Here is a 23316-nt window from a genome sequence, read left to right as displayed (position 1 = left end):
ATTCATAGCATTTCATATGTTGATTATTGTAGGAAATAAAGAGAGTGAATATAGTGACCAATGGAATGTCTCACAAAACTACAATCAAGACCAAAATATTATATGGACGATTAAAGATGATTCGTTTTTTGTATAGTTGTTTAATGAGTTTTGTTCATTGTCACAATTTATAACGTTTTTTAATGTTTATTATATCGACAAGCAAGGAGAACAAAAACATTGATCAAGTGAATGTGAAACAAAGCTTTAATCAAGGACAAAATATAATATCAGGTACTTATAATTTGTCCACTTGTTTTGCTTATTATTTAATGATTTTATTCATTTTTAGAATTCAAATTATTTTATATGTTTAATTTAGAGACAAATAAAGGTAACAAAGATGATGATGAGGTGCAAAGTTACAAATATGAAGATAATATCATATCAGATACTTATAACTTGTCTTATTGTTTATCTTATTATTCTTCGAACTCTAATGATTGTAACTACCATAACATTGTACATTTTTATTATAAGAACAAATAAAAATGATAAAATTAACAATCAAAATAATGTTAAATGTGTATGTGTGTGTGTGTTTCTTTTTAAAGGTTGCATTACTAATGTTTTTCTTGGTATTGGTATTTGATTTAAGGTTTAATAAGAAGTACTATTGGTATTTCATTGAAGGTCTAATGTGTTTACTCTAGGTTCTATCAAGATGATAAAATAAATTATTATTTCATCTATAAATAGTGAAAACACCTCAAGGTAAGTGTATCGTTTCAACAATTTTTTAGTAATTTTTGAAACATGAATAAAACGGTTTGACTAGATTATTTGTAATTTTGTTGCAGCCAAAATAACTAAAAAGAAATTAGTTATTTTTGAACTAAAGGACATTATCATAGCATTGATGATGAAGCAACAAACAAAGGGCATATTGAGAAAATTGGAACTAACGCTAATTACACAATAGAGAAAAAGGTTATTTTGGATTCATTCACATGCAAAAACATCTTTTGAAATGTGTTTAAAAAATGAATCTCTTGACATGTCAATTTGGACAACAACTTTGAAGCAAAGCACAAGAAGAGTTTTAAAAAAGTTGGGGTTTCAGAAACATTACAAGATAAAATTGTGTTTATGTGGACTGCGTAAGATTGTAAACCACAAAATGGACATAAGGTCATTGACAATCCAACCAAAGTTATACACTAAGTCATTGAAAAAACGTGTGAAATGCATACCCAATATGATGCAACAAATATTATTATAGTGGATTGTTCATTTGAGAGAGAGAGAATCTCAAAGAAAATGTGATTCTTGCCCCTCCATTCATTGGAACAAATCAAGAGGATAATTGGTTGATCGATGAACTATGGAGAATGTTGCATAAACTCAAGAAGGCTACAGATGTGTGAGCTACTTTGAAAGATGTTCAATTACATTTAGAAGTACCTTAAGATGACCGATGTCTATTTCATGCTATTATATGTATGTCATCATGAATTATTGCTTTTATTTCACAACGCTAATAAAATAATTGTTGATTTGGTTAGTCATTACTAAAAAAAATTATTTTAGTGTTATTTATTTTTGGTGAGATATTGTGTTGATAACGATTATTGATTTCAATGGTCATTTAATGTTTTCATATCAAAATTTCCCATGCTATACAATTTTTTACAATGGATTACATTATATGTAAAAATTAATATATAACTGGTCTATTTGTTTGAATTAGATCATTACAATTATTTGTTTCAATTGTGGTTTAAGTTATCATTATACCTCTTAGAAATTAGTAATGTGAAGGATGGCCCATTGCATTCTTATAACTTTTTTATTCCATATAAGTTGAAAAACTATATTAGGTTCTACGTAGCACCAACAATAAACATACAATTTGTACTAAAAGAAGCACCAAAATCAACTAAGGTAGAGACTCTAAAAATTAGCATATAATTAATTAGGTTTGAAATTTAAAAATTGTAATATATTGTATGTGGAAATTAATATATAATTATTTTGTTTACTCGCACTAGACCATTGTAATTATATTTTTCAATTGCAATTAAAGAAATCATTATAAGTATTAAAATCAATGATTTAAATGGTGGGTCAATGAATTCTTAGAAAAAATTTATTCCATGCAAATTAAATAAAGGTATTAGGTTGTATGTATAAATTAAACATATCATTTGTTTGTTCATTTTAACAGAGCCATTGTATTTTTATTTTGTGATTACTATTAACTCGTTGTAAAATTCCCTTTGCATACAAATGGAAATAATTCATAATAAATGTTAATATCATTTCTAAATTGGTAGGTGTTTATGTCTTTAAGCAATGAAGTGTAGATATTTTAATATCATACATGTGGTTGCAATGCAGATGCAGATGGGCATTACTACAAGTCAAAAGATGTTGATATTTGAAATGGAAGGAGTATTCTTCCAATCATACACCAAAGATGAACAAAATTTTCATATTCAAAGAGGACTAGATTGATAGTTTGGTGAGAGTCCTCTTTTGTTTAAGGCCTTTTTAGTCAAGAGTATTAAAATGTTGCTTAAAAAATTATGATGTTACAATATGGACATTAAATGTCACTGACAAGTACATCTGAAAAGTACTTGAAAAATCAAATATTGATATAGAGGATTTTAAATTTGCATGGGATAGGTCTCATTGTCATTTGCAAACAAAATTGGAAGCAGGGAGAACAAGACAATTTTATGAGAAAAAGTTGATTGATTTGTGGTCCCAATATGGAGATAATTATGAAGAATCAAATGTATTACTAATAGATACAACAAAGCATACTTTTCAATTCATTGGATATCGATCAAACCACGTCTTGATAAAAAGCCTATACAGGAAAAGAGCAAGATACTTGACTTATGCAAGTTTTATTCCCCTTTCTTAAGACACTTCATTGTATCAAACAAAAACACGAGTACATTCAAATGTTTAATAGAACATGTACTTCATTGTAGTGGATGGAGATAATTTCCTTTATAAATTTGTTGAAAAGTACATTTCAATTTTTCAGTGCATTTTGGACATAGTTTTTGTTGTATCAATTTGTATGATTTTATATTTTTTGAAATATATGGGAATTGGCAATTATATTAATATGTATATTTCTTATTATTTATAATTTTTTTTGCAATGACTTGTATCGTTTTTTTTTTGTTAAATCTAAAATGTGTGTGTGTGTGTGTTCTAAATTGAATTGTTTACCTTTTAAATTATCTTACATGGACCATCGAGACATGTTATTTTTAATGATTTTTGTTTACTTATATGCATCAATAATCATATATAAATGTGAAATATAAGTTTTGAAATAGAACTCCTTGCAAACAAAGGTTATTCTTACTAAAGAAATTATAATAATTTACTTGATAAATGCTCTGTGCACTATTCACTATTAAGGCTAATGGGAAATGTGTCGTAGGTGAATGATTTGAATTTTTTGAAGCATAAGATATGTGATTTCTCAATTCATAGTTTTCATAAATTTATATGATTAAATCAATTAATGATTGTAGCTGCAATCATATCATATTGAAAATCAACAAGGCACAAAGTCGGTTATTCTTTTTTTACATATAAAATGCACTAATATGAGTGCATAAATATGATTTGTAATTTTTGGGATAAAAATATATTGTAAATAGTTTTGCATTTCTTAAAAAAACATATAATTAAGATAACTGATTGCTAAGTGGACTATCAAGGTTTGGTTAGACACTATCATGGATGAATTATGTCTTTGAACTGTAAGGCATCTAATTTCATTACTTAAAGTTAATTTTTTGTAAATTAACATTTTAAATAAATTGAAATCATATCATTTGAGCTAGAATTATATTGACTTGTACTTAGTTATGTCCAATAATATGAGTGTATAAATGTGATATATAATAGCCATATTCAATGACGCATTTCTTCCAAAAATATGTCTTATAATTTCTTGGTAATAAGTATTAAGTGGACACTTTAGGCTAATAGGTGATGACACATAGGTGAATACTAGTTAAATTGTAGGGCATTCGATTTTTAATCCATAATTCTATCACTTAATTTATTAAGAGTATTAATTTCATATTATATTGTTTTGAAACAAAACTCTATGTAAAACAAAATTATCTTCTGAGTAAAACATGGAATAATTAATTAACAATGTGTTAAGTGGACCATCTAGACTCATTAAAGAGATGGGTAAAAAATGGTTGTATTTAAACTTTTTGCACCATAAAACATTGATTTTCCCATCCATATTAACATTTTGTCATTTTCAATTCTTAAATAGTTTATTCTTGGTTTAAATAAAAACATAGAATCCAATAGGACTTGAAGAATTCTATTTGGTTATATGGATTGATAAAAGTTTATAGATGTGGTGCATTTTTGAAATGTAGCTCTTTATATATATATATATATATATATATATATATATATATATATATATATATATATATATATATATATATATATATATATATATAAGACAAATTATAAGTAATTGATAATGAGTTCTAAGTGTTCTATATAAAAACATTTATCGACTTTTATTTTCCTATCATGAGGTTTAATATAAATGTATAAATGTGACATTTTTTTTTTAATAAAGCTCCATGTAAAATTAAATGATTTTCCTAACAACATATGGAAAAATTAATTGCTAATGAATGTTAAGTAAATTGTTCAAGTTCATTTAGGATATGGTCATAAATACATGTAATTAAACTTTCTACAACATACGACATTTGATTTTACCACCCCTATTAACATTTTGTAAATTTCAGTTCTTAAATAAATTATTTGTAATTGAAATAATCTCATAGAAGCCAATAAGACAAGTATGTATTAAATTCTATTTTGTATGTATATATACATGCAATTTATTTTTGAAATAAAGTTCTTAATGTAAGTAAAAATATATTTTTTAGAAAATTAATAATTTAAAATCAATTGTTGATGAGTTCTAATTGGTTTATTCTATTTTGAATTGACAACTTTTTCTAACTATGAATTCTTAAATCATTTATTTTTATATGTAATCATGTCATATTAGTCAGTAAGTCAATAAACCAATAATTGATTTTTATTTAACTATCATGTGGTTTAATATGAATGTATAAATGTGACATTGTTATTTCTAGAACAAAAATCCATGTAAAAATGCATTTTCTAATCAAACATGGATTAATGAATTCAAAATGAGAATTAAGTAGATTATTTAAGCTCATTCAACAGATGACCCATAAATGGATGTCTTTAAACTTTTGCACCATATGACATGATTTTCCCATCAAGATTAACATTTTGTAAATTTCAATTCTTAAAGAAACTATTTGTATTTAAAATAATCTCATATAATCCAACAAGACTTAGAAGGTATTTATTGAATTCCATTTAGTTATATGTATTGATATAAGTTTATAAATCTAATTTATTTTTGAAATAAAGCTCTTAACATAAGTAAATATATATATTTTAGAAAACTAATCAGAATTAATTGATAATGAGTTTTAAGTGGTATATTCAAAGTATATGAAAATTCAAGTGTCATAGATGAATGCCTTTTAATACATATTTAATCTTCAAAATCAATATCTTAACAATAATTTATTTGTATTTACATCAAGTATTTAATAATTAAAGAACACGAGGACTTATATAAATTTCAACTAAAATCCATGAGTTATGTTTCACAGTCATTTTTTCCCCATCAAAAAATCTTTTCGTTTTCTCCTCATTTTTTCCCCATCAAAAAATCTTTTCGTTTTCTCCTCTTAGTGAAAGTAATGGTCAATCATGGTTTTCCATACAGTTGAGACTAGTATTTACGTACATCGAGACTATTATTGGTTTTGACAATGTTTACAAGGAGATATCAATATCCACACTATTATCAACTGTACTAATATTTGAAAACCCTTGCCTCCACTACTTACAACAAGACCACTAATTCTTGTTTACTTCAATTTGTGACATTTTCCATCACAATGGAATGACTTGAATACCCATTTAAGAACTCTCATTTGATGTACTTGGCTTTGAGTGGAGATAGGTCAATGGTGCCTAACCTTTTTGAAATACCTAGATCAACAATGCCTAACTTTTATAATGGATGCTTGGATGCTACGAAGATGAATGATCACCCCCTCATTAGTGCTTCATAAAGGCACGAAGAGACCGTAGGAAACTTGAGCACAAAAACATTTTACTAGGTTTTTAGTGGAATATTTTCAATGCAACGCAAGGGACACACATCCTTGCCATTTACACTAAGATCCTCACATCACCATCATTCAATCAATAAATCTGTCGTAGGTTGTGGGAAAGGGGGTTAGAGTCACTAGACACAAAATTCAAACATCGAGGAATCTAGTCCGTTATCCATAACTATAATATCTTCATTGTATGTTAGACATACCAATATGATTTAGCTTAAATCAATTGCTTCTAAGAGTTTGATTTCACACTCCTATCGTGTATTCATACTATTGTACATAACAACTCCGTGTTTCACTTATTCATGATCTCTACTTGGGTGAAATTACTAAAAGTATTTTTATGTTGAATTAAGTTAATATGGCGATTTACAAAAGAATGAATGTTGATGAAGGCCTTGTAATAAAAAACTTCTGAATTTAATGAAATATGTGTTATGTCCATAATATCCTACTTGAAGAGGTCAAAAAAATGAGTGAAAAGTTCCACTATCCACCTCTGAGGTCTGGGGCTCTTATCCACCTTGAAAGATTTTAGCACACCCAGAATTTCTTCCTCCGAAACAGGTTTAAAAAGAGCTGAGTTAGCAACCTCATCAAACATGATTGGAAATAATTCCACACCCCAAAGTTGATCCTCCAGACAGTCCAAATCCCGTTGTCGGTATGCATTCTAAAAATGTTGAACAACAGCTTTGCAAATATCTTGCTGCGACTGAACCTTAGTGTCAGCCGCATCATTAATCTCCCAAATAGAGTTTACCTTCCTCCGGAAGTTTGCATATCTGTGAAATAATTTTGTATTTCTGTCCCCCTCTCGAAGCCAGATGGCCCTGCTCTTTAGTCGCCAGGTGGTCTCTTTGATAAGCAGAAGTTGCTTCTTTTTGAGTTCGAGAGCATGTATGTGGTTTCTGATATGAACAGGAATATTATGCTCAAGGAGGTGTGGGCAGATGTCTTGTAATGCATTAGATATGTCATCAAACTCTTTGTTCATATGCCTATGTTTTCTTTTCTCCCATGCCTTAACCTCCATCTGAAGGGTCTTAAGCTTCTCCTGAATATGCATCATAGGGGAGTGGGATCGAATCCCATCACGATTCCAGACATCACGCACAAGGCAATTGAAATCCGGGTCATCAAGCCAAACCCGATTAAACTTAAAGGGAATCCCGCCTCTATAGTCTCCCCTCCTCTAGTGAAGGGCGATAAGCCGATGATCAGAGATATGATTACACACCACTTCAGAATGGACCATCCCAAGCCGCTCAACAATTTGTTCATGCATGAGAAAACGATCCAACCGCTTTGCAACATATGCATCCCCAAATCTGCCATTATCCCAAGTTGGTGAAAGTGTGGAAGGGAAAATATCAACAAGATTGTGCTCGAAAATGATCTCCTTCATTCGGTCAGCTAGTGCATCCACCCTTCGAGAACACCCCCATACCTCATTTAGACCGATTGTAAAATTTAAATCCCCTACGATGATAAGAGAAGCAAGATCCAGAATTTCTGAAGCAATCAAGTGATCCCAGAAGGAGACGCGGTCTCTGTATGGAGCATATACATTTAATATATGAACTTTACCCTGTAGGCCACGAATGTGCCCAACTAGAAAGATGCCAGCAAAACATGAAAAAGCTTTAACTTTAACCCATTGTGGATCCCAAATAGCCACCAATCACCCCTGACAGGCCATCAGTATGAGTGGCCACCATGTGCCAAGTAGGAATCATCTCCCTGAAGTACTGAACCACCTGCAGGACTGCATGCATAGTTTCCTGCAATAAAATAATATATGGATGAAGAGAAGAGAAGAGTGCCTTGAGGGCCAAATATTTAGGAGCGGCCCCCAAACCCCGGATATTAAGAGAGAGGATGAAGGTCATGTTAAACCATGAGTGGGCATTTGTGCTCCAAGGGCCCGAGGGGGGAAAGAACCAGCGATAGGAACATCAATGAGGGAAGAAGGGTCAGTAGGACTGAATGGGAGAGGCCAAGGGTGACCTCGAAAATGTCGGCTATCACAATTTTGTTTGCGATGTACAATGATATTCACAGCAAAGGAGGGGCTGATACGGAGAGATGAAGAGCCAGGTGGCTTGCGAATAGTGAGAGAGCGAAGAGATAGTGTCTTTTTCTACAAAAGAAAATCGATATCACTGTCAATTGGATTAGTGGGTGAATTAAGTGGTGAAAGTGGTGATGTAAGGCGGGTTCCAGTCGTTGTTGGGCGAGATGTGTCACATGAAGGAGACAACACAGGGATATACAAGATGTGTGAAGATGAGGGCTCATCACATCACGTCAGAAGATATGATATGGGATGTGAAGGAGGATAGTCACCAAGTGGAGGAGGGATCTTATTCGAAGGAGGAGGTGAGGTGGCGTCGGTCAGAGGAACGCCAGATCCATCCGAAGATCAGGGGATGAAGGAATGTTAATATGTGCAGATATATTCGGTTTAACAGAGTGATGAACAGAAAAATAAGGATTCGAAATACCTGTAGACCGTAGGGGGCTACGTCTGGGAGGATGCATCTCATACCAGCAACATGGAGAAACAGAAAGATGAGAATATTTTTTTCCAGGCATATCATGATGATAGCTTCGGTGAGTCCTAATTCTGCCACCTAGTCGTCGTGGACATTGCGCCAAAAGATGACCTGTATGGTGGCAGTTAAGACACTAGAATGTGGAGATAATGGCAGAAACAAAAACAAGATAGCATGAAGGAACAGGGGAGAAAACAGGGCAGTGAACATCAAACTTGAGAAATACTAGTGTCTAATATTATGAAGTCCACTGCCCAGCAGCAGCGACCCCAGATCGCATACTCTTGTTCGCCATACTCGCAGCAGCTGTGATCATCGGATACCTATGAGCAGGAGTCGTTTTTACGGAATGTGCAACGAGAGTTACTTCAACAAGAATGGGGAATGAAAGCACACATTTGGAGCTTAAGGATTCATCGTTGATCATTGTTAGGATCATCGATGATTCGGCTTTGAATCAGAACGTTCAAAGCATATCCATTTCTAAAAAAGCCATGACCAGTAATTGGAAGTTTTCCTTAACTGTCATTACATCACGTGGCCACTAGAAATCAAATCAACATCTGCTCTTCATGTCCAGACTAGAGAACATGAATTCCCAACTAAAGATTCAGGGAAACCGTCCCAAATATGAAACACTGAAGGGAAGAGTCTAAACTTAAACGCCTAAAGGTTCCAACACTAGAGAATTTTTAATTCTGGAGCTAAGAGAAAATTTGAAGGATAAACAGAAATTTTGAAACTACCTTGACGGTTTGGCCTCAGTTGTATTAATAATGACAACTCTTGAAATATAGATCGGAGACGGTATTATAGATGGAGAGTCGATCGTCGTTCTTCTGAAGATAAATATTGGTAAATATCTTAATTCTCTGCAGTTTTCTTATAAGTTATTGAATTTATGATAGCTGCCCAAGTTTGCTTTACGAAAAAACATTTCTGATGAGGGAATTTGTTTGGACATATTGCAGGATGTTGTTTCATTATGGCCTTAAAAAAAGAGAAGGTAGATTGGTAAATAAAATAAAATAAAAAAGGTTGAAAAAGGAAAAGGTTACACAATAGGAGATTAGGAAAAAGGGTTTTGGTTTTGAAGTAATTCAAATATTAAAAAGTTGAAAAATGGAAAAGTTTACACAATAAGAGATAAGGAAGATTAGATGAAAAGAAAAAGAAAAAAAACCAGAGAACTGAGGTTTGAATGTTGAAAATGGCGGGATTCGGTTTTTTCCTTCCATGGAAACCAGGTCTGCACTGTTTTTCCTGTCGAGGCCATGGCTACACATCACAACACCTACAGCTTTCATTCAGCATCACATCATAAGAGATTTAACGCATTGCATTATTGGATAGACTAACTGCGTTAAGGAAGAAAGATTTTACAAAAACAAAGAGTTGCAGGTCAGAAGGTTCAAGTTTTTGCTTGGAGGATCGTTTTACTGTAACACAAAGCGCTGAATTGAACCAGGTCGATGTGTAGGGAGATGGTTCACAAATGTGAGTCAGTGGACTGTTGGCATTATGGCACAGGTGTTGTCCTTGATGGCAACTCTCTTTGGTAACAAATCTCCATTCAGGCTTTCAGAAAGAAGGAAAAGACATATATGCAGGTTCATCTAGACGAAGACATGTATACACCGGGGTTATACGTTTCAAAGGCGCGTATGCGTATACATGCACTTTCATGCAAGGAAAAGTGCGTATATGTTGGAAAACTTACTTTTGGTCCGTGGTAGTTAGTCCTTGGTATTTGAACCTATGGTTTTGGACCATGGTACCTCGTCAGAAGTGTTGACCCCAAGTATTGGGTCCATGGTATCGGTTTATTATGGTTTTGGACCATGGTATTGTGGAGGGCCTAAAACTATAAAAGAGGAAGGAGATCATGTGGCAAAGGATCATCTGAATTATTATTGAATATCTGATAAAGTGTTAGATCTAGAATACTGGTAATTGGGTTATGGTGCAGATATGGATCTGAATGAAGGAGGAACCTTAGCGCAAAGAGAAGGATAAGTTCTCTTGATGGATCATAATCCTTAAGCTTGAATGATAGTATCTCTGTATGATTTTGAACTGTTACATGTGGTGCTTGCTTGATCTGTAAAACTGATAATCTGGGTTAATTAGTGTTTGAATATCTGAAAGAGCGAATTATCCTTTATAGATATGTACGCAGGTTCGGTGAATCGAAGACGCGTATAAACGCTGGTTCAGTGACGGCAAACATCATATACGCAGGTTGTTCCATACGCAGAAGCGTATGTACGCAGGTTTCAGGCTATTAAAGTAGCGTATATATTTTGAGTGGTGATCTTGCTGCTTCTGTTTATTGCTGCAGTGTTCTGGGTTCAGATTTGGTGTGTGGTTACTGTTACTGTGATCTGGGTACAGTCATCAGAGAAGTGTTTATGTTGATTCAGTTTTGGATTAGTGAAAAGGTGATTGGTTGATGTAGAAATTCTTGATGCTTGATTGATGTTATTTGTGGATCCAGTCTGAAAATTTGTGAAATGTGGTCCCTGAAAGAAAGAGAAGGTTGTAGCCTTCTGTAGGCCAGCACATACGTACTAGTATCTTGGCTAGTGCAAGATCTAAGGGGGTTGTAGCTCCCTTCTAGGAGAAGCTGGAAAACGAGAGAGGGTTGTAGCTCTTCGCAGGTTGCAGCCTGCATATTGGTAAAGGACTGCACCAGTACAATTGTAAAAGAAGTTTCTAATTAAAAGAAGATAGAGACGAATTGCAGCAAGTGGTTTTCACCCACATTGGGTTTCCACCTTATATCTTGTGTTCTTGTGTGTGATTGTCTTCTGCTCTGCTTTTACTGTTCCTGGTTACTGGCTAATTGATTCTGATACACAGATTAACAATCAACATCTGACAGATAAAGTAAATTATAAGTTTGCATTATATACGCGGTTTTATTTTGACATAGTTGCGTATATATGCGGGTTTAATTAACTGAAGTAGCGTATATCATCTGAATTTGAAAAAGGAAATATTTGGCTTGATAATACTGATTCACCCCCCTCTCAGTATTATTTCCAACATGGACATAGAACCAGCACTAGAAGACCTTCTCACTTGCTGGGGACATGAAGTGTCCGAGAAAAATCTGCAACTCTTCTTTCTGAATAGCGCAGCGGAATCAGTTCTACTTGACGAGGAGGTGGAAGAAGGTAGTTTGAAAAAAGGTGCTCAGGAAAGGGTCCCTGTAATAAACCCTATTTTGAAAGGGTTTCTCCCCAGCCTGTCGAGGTCTTTGTTCAGTGAAGAGGAAGGAGGGGATCCGAAAGGATCCGGAGAAGAGGGACAAGCGCGAAGACTGGCCACAGCCTCTGAGTTTGGGGTAAAAAGGATGGTTGGGGAGGTGGATGAAGGCAACAGTGACCCTGTTGGAAGGCGAACTGAGCTGCTTGAGGCAGAAGAGGTCGATGCTCCTGCTAATCATAACCCAGGAGAGGGAGAAACTCAGATGGAGGTTGTGGGAGGGAAGAGGAAGAAGAACAAACCTATCAGAAAAAAGGAGGAGTGGCCTAGCTGCGTTTTTGGAGTGGATATTCGTATAGATCAGGAAATGGAAGCCTCGGAAACCTTCTTAGTTGGTAGAGTTCATGGAAGAAATTTCTTAGTAGACTACATCAAGGATTGGGCGCAGTCAGAATGGAAAGAAGCTCCAGGTCAGCCAGAAGAGATCAAGAATCTGGATAGAGGTTGGTTTTGCATTCGGTTTGGACAAAAGGAGCATGTCGAATGGGTGTTGGAAAAGCACTGGAGCTTCGGAAAGAGGCCAATCTTATTTAGAATATGAATGCCCCTGTTTGATGCCCAGAAAGAAAAAATGGTGGAGTCACCAGTCTGGGTCAAATTATCGGGTCTCCCTATGCAATTCTGGACTGACTCAGCCTTCACTTCAATGGGTAATACTCTGGGGAAGTTTCTCGACATTGATAGATCATATCTTCGAACTCATGATTGGAGTGTTGCCTGTATCCTGGTAAGTTTAAACCCCAGAGAAGGTTTGGCGGATGCTATGAACCTGAAGTATCAAGGTCTAGAGTTCATTCAGACCCTGGACTATGAAAACCTCCCTTTCAGATGCCATCGTTGTCACAAATATGGACATCTGTCCCGGGAGTGTCCTCTAGGTCACCATCACCGACGAAGACAAAGGAGAAAAGGAAAAAATCTGGAGGCAAATCAGGAGTTGTTCACTCAGAAAGAAGGGGCTCAGATCAAGGAGAGCAATCTTAAGGCAAATGTTCAGGGGTTGGGTCCAGAGCAAGCGGAGGAAGATGAACAAGAACAGCCTGGGTGTATAGCTAGTAAGGCTATCTCAACCCCGATGTCTTTCCTGGGAACCTCAGCAGTTTCTGAAATGGCAGGGGCGGCTCAGGCGAGTCCGCTTCTATCCCCTTCCTTTTCCATATGCTATTCTATTGCTTTGTCTCAGTCATGCTGTGATGAGTCTGACCCTTTCAGGTAGCTCTTGAATGATCTGTCGGACCTGAGGAAGGGTCTAGCCTTTTTAGACAGTGTTATAATGGCTATTCCATCCTCTCCTAAGCTGACCTCTAGTCCCATAGATGCTGTCTCATCTATCCCTTCTAGTGTCTGGAGCCCTAAACCCCCCTACAATCTTAGACCTTTGGCCACCAGAAAGGGGAAAGTGCTTGCTGTGGGAGGTCTGGAGTTGGACATGGTGTTAGCAGGCCCGAGGAAGCTAAGAGGAATAAAATCTAATTTTTCGAAGGCACAGTTGAAGGTTCTCATCGATATTGCTAGTGGGAAGTAGATGTCTCTACCAGGGGTGCTTAGAGCAAAGCGGACACCCCCTGAGGTTTCTTGATGATCATCTTATCCTACAATTGCAGGGGTCTAGCTAGTCTACCCAAAAAGCTAGCTCTGAAGGATCTGGTCAGGACCAACAAACCTGACATTATCATGATCCAAGAAACTCTAAGGAAGGGGGAAGAAGTTACAGGATGCCTCATTAAGCTCCTTCCGGGTTGGAGCTTCCATGCCATTGATGCTAATGGACATTCGAGAGGGGTGGCTCTGGGCTTCAACGCGAAGGTACTTCGAGAGATCTCCTCTTGGGGATCGGAAAATGTCTTGGTTGTGGAACTATACTCCAACGAACTTTGCATCCCTTTTCTTATTCTTAATGTCTATGGACCTGTTTTGGATCAAGGGAGGTTCTGGAACTCTTTCTTCGCAAAGTCTCTTTTGTCACACCCAAATCTTATAATTGGAGGAGATCTTAATTTTTCTTTGGGGATGACAGAATCTTGGGGGGTCAGAGCCAGGGCAGATCCCCTTTCTGATTTCTTTCAAAATAAACTGGCCTCTTCTCTCCTGGTGGATGTCTCCCTGCTCAAGTTGCGCCCAATGTGGAGGAATCGAAGAATAGGAGAAGAATGGATTGGGAAGAAACTTGATCGATTCTTGCTCTGTGAATTGCTAGTAGAAAATTTACAGGATTTTAGACATTTGGTTGGGGAAGGTGGTCTTTTAGATCATTTCCCTGTCTTCCTGGAAGTGAAGGGAGATTTCACCAAACTGGGCACTCCCTTTAAATTTAATGCCTCATGGCTCTCGGATGCAACTTTTATCAGTCTCTTCCATAACACTTAGAAGAAAGATGATTTCAATGAAGATGAGAGTTGAAACCAGATTTTTATGGATAATTTAAAAAGGATGAAGGTCGCCTCTAAACAATGGGCACTCCAAAAGAAACTGAAGGAAGAAGAAACACTAGAAATTGTTAACTTTGAGCTTGCCCTCTTGGAAGACCCAGGTGGTAATGGTTATGGAACAATAGAAGCTCGGGCTAGACTATAAGAGTTGGAGATGGAAAGGAGGAGAATCCTCCAACTAAGAGAGGAAAGTTGGCGCTTAAAAAGTAGAGTGATCTGGTTGCAGACGGGGGACGATAACACCAAGTTTTTTCAGAATTATGCTAAAGGAAGGAAAAACTATAATACAATCTGGGAAATGAAGAAAGCCAATGGTGAATAGGCGCGTTCTTTTGAAGATCTCGCCCCATTAGGGATCAATTTTTTCAAGAATATTTACAAACCGCCAGAGGAAGCGTCTATTGCAGAAGTTATAAGAGTCGCACAGTTCTTCCCAAGGTTCATAGAGGAGGAAGGAAATGACTCTATCATGGCACCTGTTACTAAGGAGGAGGTAGAAGACATTCTCAAATCAATGCAAAAGGACAAAAGTCCAGACTCGGATGGCTGGACTGTCGAATTTTTCCAACACTTTTTTGAATTCATTGGAGATGAGTTAGTGGCAGTTGTGGAAGATTCCAGGCATATAGGATCAATCTATCATCCCTCCAATGCCACATTTCTAGCCCTCATTCCCAAATCTGATCTCCCGGGTTCTTTCAATGAATTCAGGCCCATTTCCCTGTGCACCTGTGTTTACAAAATTATTGCAAAAGTTATTGCCTCCAGGCTAAAACCTGTCCTCTCCAGAAACATTTCCCTTGAGCAATTTGGCTTTCTAGATGGCAGACAAATTCATGAAGCAGTAGGAGTTGCTCAAGAAACTCTTCATAGTCTAAAAATTGGGAAAAGAATGGATCCGTTGTGAAAATCGATTTGTCAAAGGCTTATGACAAAATCAGCTGGTTGTACCTTCGGCTTCTGCTAACACATCTAGGTTTTAGGTATGATTTTGTGAGATGGGTTATGAGCTGTGTTTCTTCTTCTTCCATAGTTGTGCTGATCAACGGCGCGACCTCCAGTTTTTTTAGTCCTGAACGTGGTCTGCATCAAGGTTGTCTGCTCTCTCCCCTTTTGTTTTTGCTGGCAGCAGATGGCATCAATATTATGATCCATGACACAGAAAGACAGGGACTCTCAAAGGCATTGAAGTAGATGATAACTTTTGGGTCACCCACCTCCTTTTCATGGATGACATAATCCTTTTCAGTAATGGAAGTTTCGAGGACTATAGGATGCTCAAGAATATCTTGGACCTTTTCCTGAAGGCTACAGGTCTCTGCATAAACAAGAGAAAATCCAAACTCACATGCACATGTATGTCCAGAGAGCTGGTGCGTAGAGTGGAGTTGGTCCTAAATTTTGAAGTCAAATCACTGGAGGATACTTTTAAATACCCGGGGTTCTTTCTGAAGCCCGATAATTACAGGATCAAAGATTGGAAATGGATACTTGCAAAAATTGAATCCAAACTGAAACATTGGAGTTACAAGTGGCTTTCCAGGGCAGGTAGGCTAGTGTTAATAAAATCTGTTCTGATGGCAATTCCAGTCTATTGGGCTAGTCTAACATGGGTTCCCAAAGGAATCTTATCCTCAATTGATAAATTATGCAACAGGTTTCTTTGGGCGGGGTCCAAGTCGAAGAAAGTTACCCCTTGGATTGCTTGGGATAAAGTGGCACGTCCTAAAGAGTGGGGAGGTTGGGGTATTAAAAATATTGCTTGCTTCTCCCAATCTTTAGCAGCAAAGCTCACCTGGAGGCTCATTTCTTCTGAGAACCTGTGGACCTCTGTCTCTAAAAGAAAATATATTGATCCGCTATCAACGCTAGATTGGATCAGATTGCCGCAAAAGACTTCCAAAAACTCCTCGGTGGTTTGGAAAGTTGTGGTCGCTTCTGTCAAAATTATAGAGAAGGGTTTGGCTTGGAGTGTGGGGGATGGAACTCAGATCAGGCTGGGTAGAGACCCCTGGATAGGATGTACAGAGAGTTTCTCTCTTTCTCAGGGGCTGGTTTCGGCATTAAAAGACAGGGGGCTCTTCACTTTAAATCAGGTGGCTGATCCTCGGGCTTCCTCCATTTGGAGTCAAGGATGGATTCAGGGAAGAGATTTACATTTGGATGAAGAATGGCTGGAGGAATGGGACCTATACAGAAGGGACCTTCTCAACTCCTCAGTCAGGCTCTCTGACTCTCCAGATGAACTCAAATGGGTCTTTGCCCAGAATGGGCTTTATTCTCCAAAGATGGGGTATAAATGGATGATGTCTCAAAAAGGGTGGGAGAATCTGGCTTGGTGGTTTAAACCACTTTGGAAGTTAAAAGGGCTAGCTAAATCAAGACTGTTCTTCTGGTGTGTTCTGCTCCAGAAAGTTCCTACTTGGGATTTTCTTTAAAGAAGAGGAAGGATTGGTCTTGGCCGGTGCCCCCTTTGTAAAGATAGTGTTGAATCAGCTCAACACCTGTTCCTCTTTTGTCCTTTTAATACTAGCCTTTGGGTTGAAATGTTAAGGCTGCTAAAAATTCCTTTTAGATGGGAAGGGCAGGGGCTCTTGGAAGCTTGGCAGAGGTGGTGGAATGAAGCTACAAACAATAAAGAGAGATCCATTCCACTTCTCATTACCTGGGGGACTTGGCTCGTTAGGAATCAAGTTATTTTTAAGGATTCTGTCTTCCAGATTGGTCGAATTGCCGCAGAAGGAGCTGCTATTTATGAAAGTATCCCTGTTCCGCTAGCGCCTCCTAGTACTAGAGCTGTTCGTCAAGAATCTATCAGATATTCAATGCCGTGGGCTTATTTTGACGGTGCCTCAGATATCAATGGACGTTGTGGGGCTGGCTTGATTATTCATTTATCAGAGGATAAGATTGTTAAAGCTTCTGTTGGTCTTAGACAGGGTTCCAATAACTTTGCAGAATTGAAAGCCTTACACTCCCTTCTCTGTTATCTTATCCTTAGGAATGTGAGAGAAGTCCAGATTTTTGGCGATTCAATGAACAATGTGAAATGGTTTAATGGGACTCAACAATGTAGAAATTTCATCTTGCTTCCTCTGCTTAAAGAAGTCTCACACCTTAAATGTCATTTCTCGGAGATTTCTCTTTCCCATACCTACAGGGAAAGGAATTTTGAAGCTAACCGTCTTTCTAAAGAGGGTGTTTAATAAGATCCGAGGTCTTGGATAGTTTTGGAGGAAGAAAATGGGGTGATTTGACCGCTCGAACAACCCATTTTTTCTTAAGATTTTGTTTAACAGAAAACTGTTATGTGTTATGTACGTAGTTCGTTTCTTTTTCATTTTGTTTTTACTACTTTTCATGAAGCATTTCTTCAGGGCTCCTGGGCTATTTTTCCTTTGAATAGGAGGCCCGGGACGCAGTGAGCCCTCAACGCTTTGTCTCTTGACTTTGAGAATCCTTCTAGTGTTTACTTTGGATTCTTTGGGGATGTTGTATGCTGCATGTTTCTTTTGCTCTCTCAGCCTCTGCTTTTTACCATATCCTTTCTGCGTGAATCGGATCCCGGGAGGTGTGCATATTCAGGTGGAGTCGTTTTGCTTTGTTTCTTGTTTGATGAGACTGGTGTGCATCTACTTCTTTGGCTTGTAATGACAACCAGTCGAGACTTCTTTTTCTCCCATCAAGGCGAAAAACAAGTCTTTCTGCAATGCTCTGCATTCGCTCTGTAACTCTCCATATTTAATAGAAGGTTCACTATTTTTCTTGTGGAAAAAAAGAGATAAGGAAAAAGGATTTTGGTTTATTTCTATCTTAATTAAGAAAGACAGAGAGTTGTTATACAAATTCATATACTTATAACGTATTTATATGTTTTTCATTAAGATGGATTTCTTATTTTAATTTTCCATTTTTTCTATTTTTTTCATAAAAATTATGATTTTTTTAAATAGGTGATTTATGGAACATCGTTTCAAATGGATTTGACATACGAGATCATGAAATAATATAAAAAAGATCAATTTATAGCTAATAAGAAGAATGATGCAACAATATAGTCTTTTATTCAATAAGGTTTGGATGACAACATTATTCCCTGGATTATAATAGTAACCAAGTTCAAATAAGCTTGAAATATTTTGGAGATGACATATAGTGAAAGGGAGAGCGGCATTCATCAAGAGAGCATTGCAATTTTTAATGAAGTTGCTATTATGATAGGAGAAGCAGTTAATTTTGATATTGTAGAAGTAATTGGAGACATTGTGGAAGAGCATATCTAAGTAGAAGAAGGTATACAAGACATGGAGACTACAATTGATATAAAAACTAGACAGAAAATTGTTAAAAAATTGTAGAAGAAAAAAATTATTATGTACAAGATCTATAGCGTGAACATGGTTAATAAAATAAACATACATGTTCATGTTAGAGATAATGGTGAATATCTTAGAATAGTGAGTTAGTTCACGAGACGTTAGGATAGGAATTAGTTTCTATTTTTCAAGTTATGGTTCTAACTTCCCTAAATATGTGATTACTATATAATGTGTGATGTACATAAACAATGTAGAGTGTTCTGCAGAGCCTTTAGACTCTCTTTCGTAGAGCTCACCAGTGGGTTTCATTTTATTTAATACAAAACATTGCATTTTTAACAGTTCACATGATGAAATTGAAACCACCTTCAAAGTAGCAACTTGAGAATAACCTAGTAGTGAAAGGTGAATTTTATTATGAGGATGAATTAGTTTTTCTTGAAGAGTGGCATGGAAAGTGTTGAAATTCTAATGCAAGAGAGAATTTCTAGACATGATAAATACTTTTGAAGATGTTTAGTCTTCTTCTTAGTTTTTATTTAAGATTCATCAAGTAATTGCCATTAAAATATAAGAGACAAGGGACAAAAGAGATTAGGCCAAAGGCCAGGACAAAACCCACAAAGCAAACTCATCAATCCTTTCTTTACAGCGCCTTTATTAACAAGAAAAATCCAAGTCACATCTAAATGAATAAAAGATCCAATTTCCAAGTCAAAAAGTTGTCCACATTAAGTCTGTCAAAATGCCATATGTCTGTCCATAAGTTTTGTCTCTTAGGAAGTTTGTATAATGGCCAAAAATAAATGAATTTCTATATACAAAAATGGAGTCGTCTAACAAAGTGAAGAAATTACCTGAAATAATAAACTCTAAAAAAAACCATTCCAAACAACCTCAATAACTTTTTACGTAATCTGTCGAATCAAATAAAAGTAATGAAATTACCCAAAATAATACTCTAAGAAAAACCATTCCAAAAGTAATATGTCGAATCAAATAAAAGTAATGAAATTACCCGAAATAATTGACTCTAAGAAAAACCATTCCAAACAACCTCAATGACTTGTTACGTAATCTGTCGAATCAAATAAAATTAATGTTTATGATTGAAAAGGTATCGATGTGATACAATGACGTATGGCTTAGTAGTGAATTATGTTGAAATCTTATTGAGTGCAATGAGAGGATATTGTGGTTGCGGAGGGGATAAGGGATCGTGTACAGCTGAGTCGTGCTCAACAAGTCGCCAAGTTGAAGAAGAAAGCGTTGGCAGGTCACTTTCTCTTTTAGAGATTGGAATAATTCCACTTTATTTGTACACATCAACTCCTTGAAACAATCATTGCTATTTCAATCTTGGAATTAACATTCTTCCTTGTAACATGCTATGCTGAAAAAACACAAAACTTCGGCGCTTTGTCTCTGTGTTGCATTTATCACTTGAGGAAGATTACAAACAAAGAGATGTTCTCCTCTCCTGTAAACTCCATGAAGAATGCAAATAGAAGGATGTTCTCCTTTGTTGTAAACACATCATTGGGCTTACTGGCTTCTGGTTTTTTCAATAAACTTGTATAAAGATTATGACTTTACTATAAATTCATATGTAAAATGCGCATTCTCTAGAATTTAAATCCCTTGAAAAATATGGCAAAAACACCCTTAAAAAATGCCAAGAAACGTCCAAAACGAATACATTATGGCTGTAAAATTTTACAAGTCAACTTTGATGGCCGAAGATCCTACTTCCAATGCAAACAACACGCTTGACATGGATTTACAAGCTGTCGAGCATGGATATTAATCGACCACAAAAATCCACCATTCTTTGATGTTACAGAGTATATTGATTTTTATCTCTACTGCAAGAGCTATAAGGGTTTGAATCGACCATTTATATGTGACTTCCTAGAACATGACTTAAATAAGAGTCCATGCCAAGTGAGATGGTTCCAACTTCAGACATTAATGATGGCGTAAGGCCTGAAACTTCCACCTCCACTGTCACCAATAATTCCAATGAAAGACACCCTTCCAAACACATCGCCGCACCTGTTACCCATCCCTGTTCCTACAATTCCAGAGCCAGATCCTCTTTATAATTTCCATGTCTCACTGAGAAATCTTCGACCGTAATTTGGGGGCTGGAAGTGTCAGGTAGCCAAAGTTTGCTCTCTCAATACCCTTCTGCTTGTTGACAGAATAGACAACTTTGGGTTCAATCTTGCGACCTTCATCACTACTTTACTTCCTGCGTTTGATGAACTTGTAGATTAGCCACTAACCTCACCTGAACCAACAGAGAGTGGGGGAATTTAATTTCAAAATTTCTGAAACTTTTAGGCGGGACTAGTGAATTTGAAATGTCGGGTGTTGAGAGACATTGAGTGCATAAAGGATGACATCTACCTGTCATAACGATGCCCATGCCCAAGTGTGATATGTATCATCCTATGGATGTAGGATGATACATATCAAATCAACTTGGATATCTACACCCAAATAACGTCAAAAGACTGCAAGCGACGAAAACAATACAAAGGGGCAATTAAAAAAGGCTAGTACCCATTAACAGAAACGTTAAATAATAGATAGAAAAACCTCGAAGATCTACTGTAACTAACCGTGTTGTCTAACTTTTGAGGTTTTTAGTCAGAGAGATAAAACGGTTAAAGATATATAAATTCCAAGTTTTTAATTAGAGAGAGAAAAAGGTTAAAGAATCACGTTAGAGGAAAAAAAAATTTCAAAATATTGTTTTCTTAATGTTGATTTTTTCCTCCCGACTAGGAATAGTCGTCAAAAGTGGTACATAATACATACATACACTCATTTTAATTTTGGTTTTTTATATATAAATGAGAAGGATTTTTATTAAAATTTGTGTGGGGGTGCAACAATTATTTAGGACATCAGTTACAATATATATATATTTTAAATTTTTAATGATATTTTTATAAACAAAATTTAAAAAATATGTTTCTTTCCAATAAGAATTAGTCTAGATTCATTTTAATTTTGGATTTATCAAGCATCGAGAGGGATCAAATCTCTCCAGGTTGCAAACCTCTTTTTTGAGTGCAAAACTTGAGGAAAGGTTTTCACCTCTATAGATTTGATCCCTCTAGGCACTTGATAGATCTGGAGTTAAGATGGATCTAGGTTGGTTTCCGTCGTGTGCCACGAAAGAAAATTTAACGAACATATGATTCATTTTATCAATAATATGTAAATTCATCGAATATTAATATAATCATTTTAAATATGCTAAATATGTCTCAAATTCATTTGGTCATTTTAATTTTAAATTTTCTTAGTTACCTCATTTTGTTGAGATGATAAATATTGTTAATAACTTTAATGATGAAAAATAATGAAATACAATTTTTAATGTAAAGTGACTGTTATATTGTTGAATGATAGAAAATGTGAATAATAAGAATATAGTCAATTACACATAGTCTTCATTGTGACTAATCTCAAACTATTTTATTCTATTATTCTTATTTTCACCCTTGTTACTTTTGTCATCTTTTCATATCAATTATATGAAAATGATAGGTTAAATCGTAAACCATTTAAATCTTTAGCTCGAGCTATTGTATGAAACATCATACCTTGTCTCTCTTTCTCTACAATATTAATAGGTTGAATTACTATAACACAAAAATCAATGTACATTGTTAATATGTTTTTGTGCTTACATTTAAATCAATACACAATTAATCCAATCACTTTAAAATTAATGTACCATCATAAATCCAATTATATCAAATCAGAAATCAACATCTACACTAAAATTAATGCATCTAATGCAAACAATCAAATAAGATTAGAAAACAATATTTACACTGGAATCAATGCATATAATGCATGCAATAAAATAGGATTAGAAATCAACATTTACACTCAAATCAATGCATCTGGGCACGTAAGAAAATAGGACTATAAACCAACATCTACATTGAAATCAGTGCATCTAGTGCAAGTAAGCAAATAGGATTATAAAGCAACAAGTACACTAAAATCCATGCATTTGTGCAAACAATCAAATAGGATTAGAAATCACTATCTACACTAAAATCAATGTATTTAGTGCAAGAAATCAAATAGGATTAGAATTCATCTACATTGAAATCAATGGATCTAGTGCAAGAAATCAAATATTATTAGAAATCAACATCTACATTGGAATCAATGCATCTAGAGCAAGCAATTAAATATAATTAAAAATCACCATCTACACTAAAATCAATGTAATTAGTGCAAGCAATCAAATAGGATTAGAAATCATCTACATTGAAATGAATGCATCTAGTGAAAGCAATCAAATATCATTAGAAGTCCCTCCCTCTCTCCTTCTCTCTCTCTTCTCTCCATCTCTCCTTCTTTGCATCTTTATCTCACCCCTAAACATACACTCTCTCTCCATCTCTCCCTTGTCACTCCCTCTCTCTCTCCACTTCTCACTCTCTATGTCTTTCTTCTTCCCTCCCCCTCTCTC

At 35.6% G+C, this 23316-nt stretch overlaps 1 protein-coding gene across 1 annotated transcript; it reads left to right on the top strand.

Annotated features, from left to right (window-relative positions):
• The first annotated feature begins 16067 nt into the window (after positions 1-16067).
• On the top strand, positions 16068-17696 carry LOC149164500 (uncharacterized). Its single transcript, XM_089429498.1, has 2 exons — positions 16068-16783; positions 17066-17696. The coding sequence occupies exons 1-2, from the start codon at positions 16068-16070 to the stop codon at positions 17694-17696; spliced, it is 1347 nt and encodes a 448-aa protein (XP_089285624.1).
• Positions 17697-23316: the final 5620 nt, after the last annotated feature.

Source organism: Pinus tabuliformis, chromosome 5_1 (assembly GCF_031772625.1).
Source record: "Pinus tabuliformis cultivar Carrire ecotype Pingquan chromosome 5_1, CPIR1, whole genome shotgun sequence".
Lineage (NCBI taxonomy): Eukaryota > Viridiplantae > Streptophyta > Pinopsida > Pinales > Pinaceae > Pinus > Pinus tabuliformis.
Note: the sequence above shows the minus strand (reverse complement) of the source record. Positions and strands in the feature narration are given on the sequence as shown.

What these genes read in the sequence shown, in the direction of transcription:
- LOC149164500 (XM_089429498.1), top strand. Translation starts at nt 16,068, where the DNA reads ATGGCAATTCCAGTCTATTGGGCTAGTCTAACATGGGTTCCCAAAGGA. An exon ending in CTTTATTCTCCAAAGATGGG is followed by an intron (nt 16,784 to 17,065) that starts GTATAAATGGAT and finishes AATTCCTTTTAG; the next exon opens with ATGGGAAGGGCAGGGGCTCT.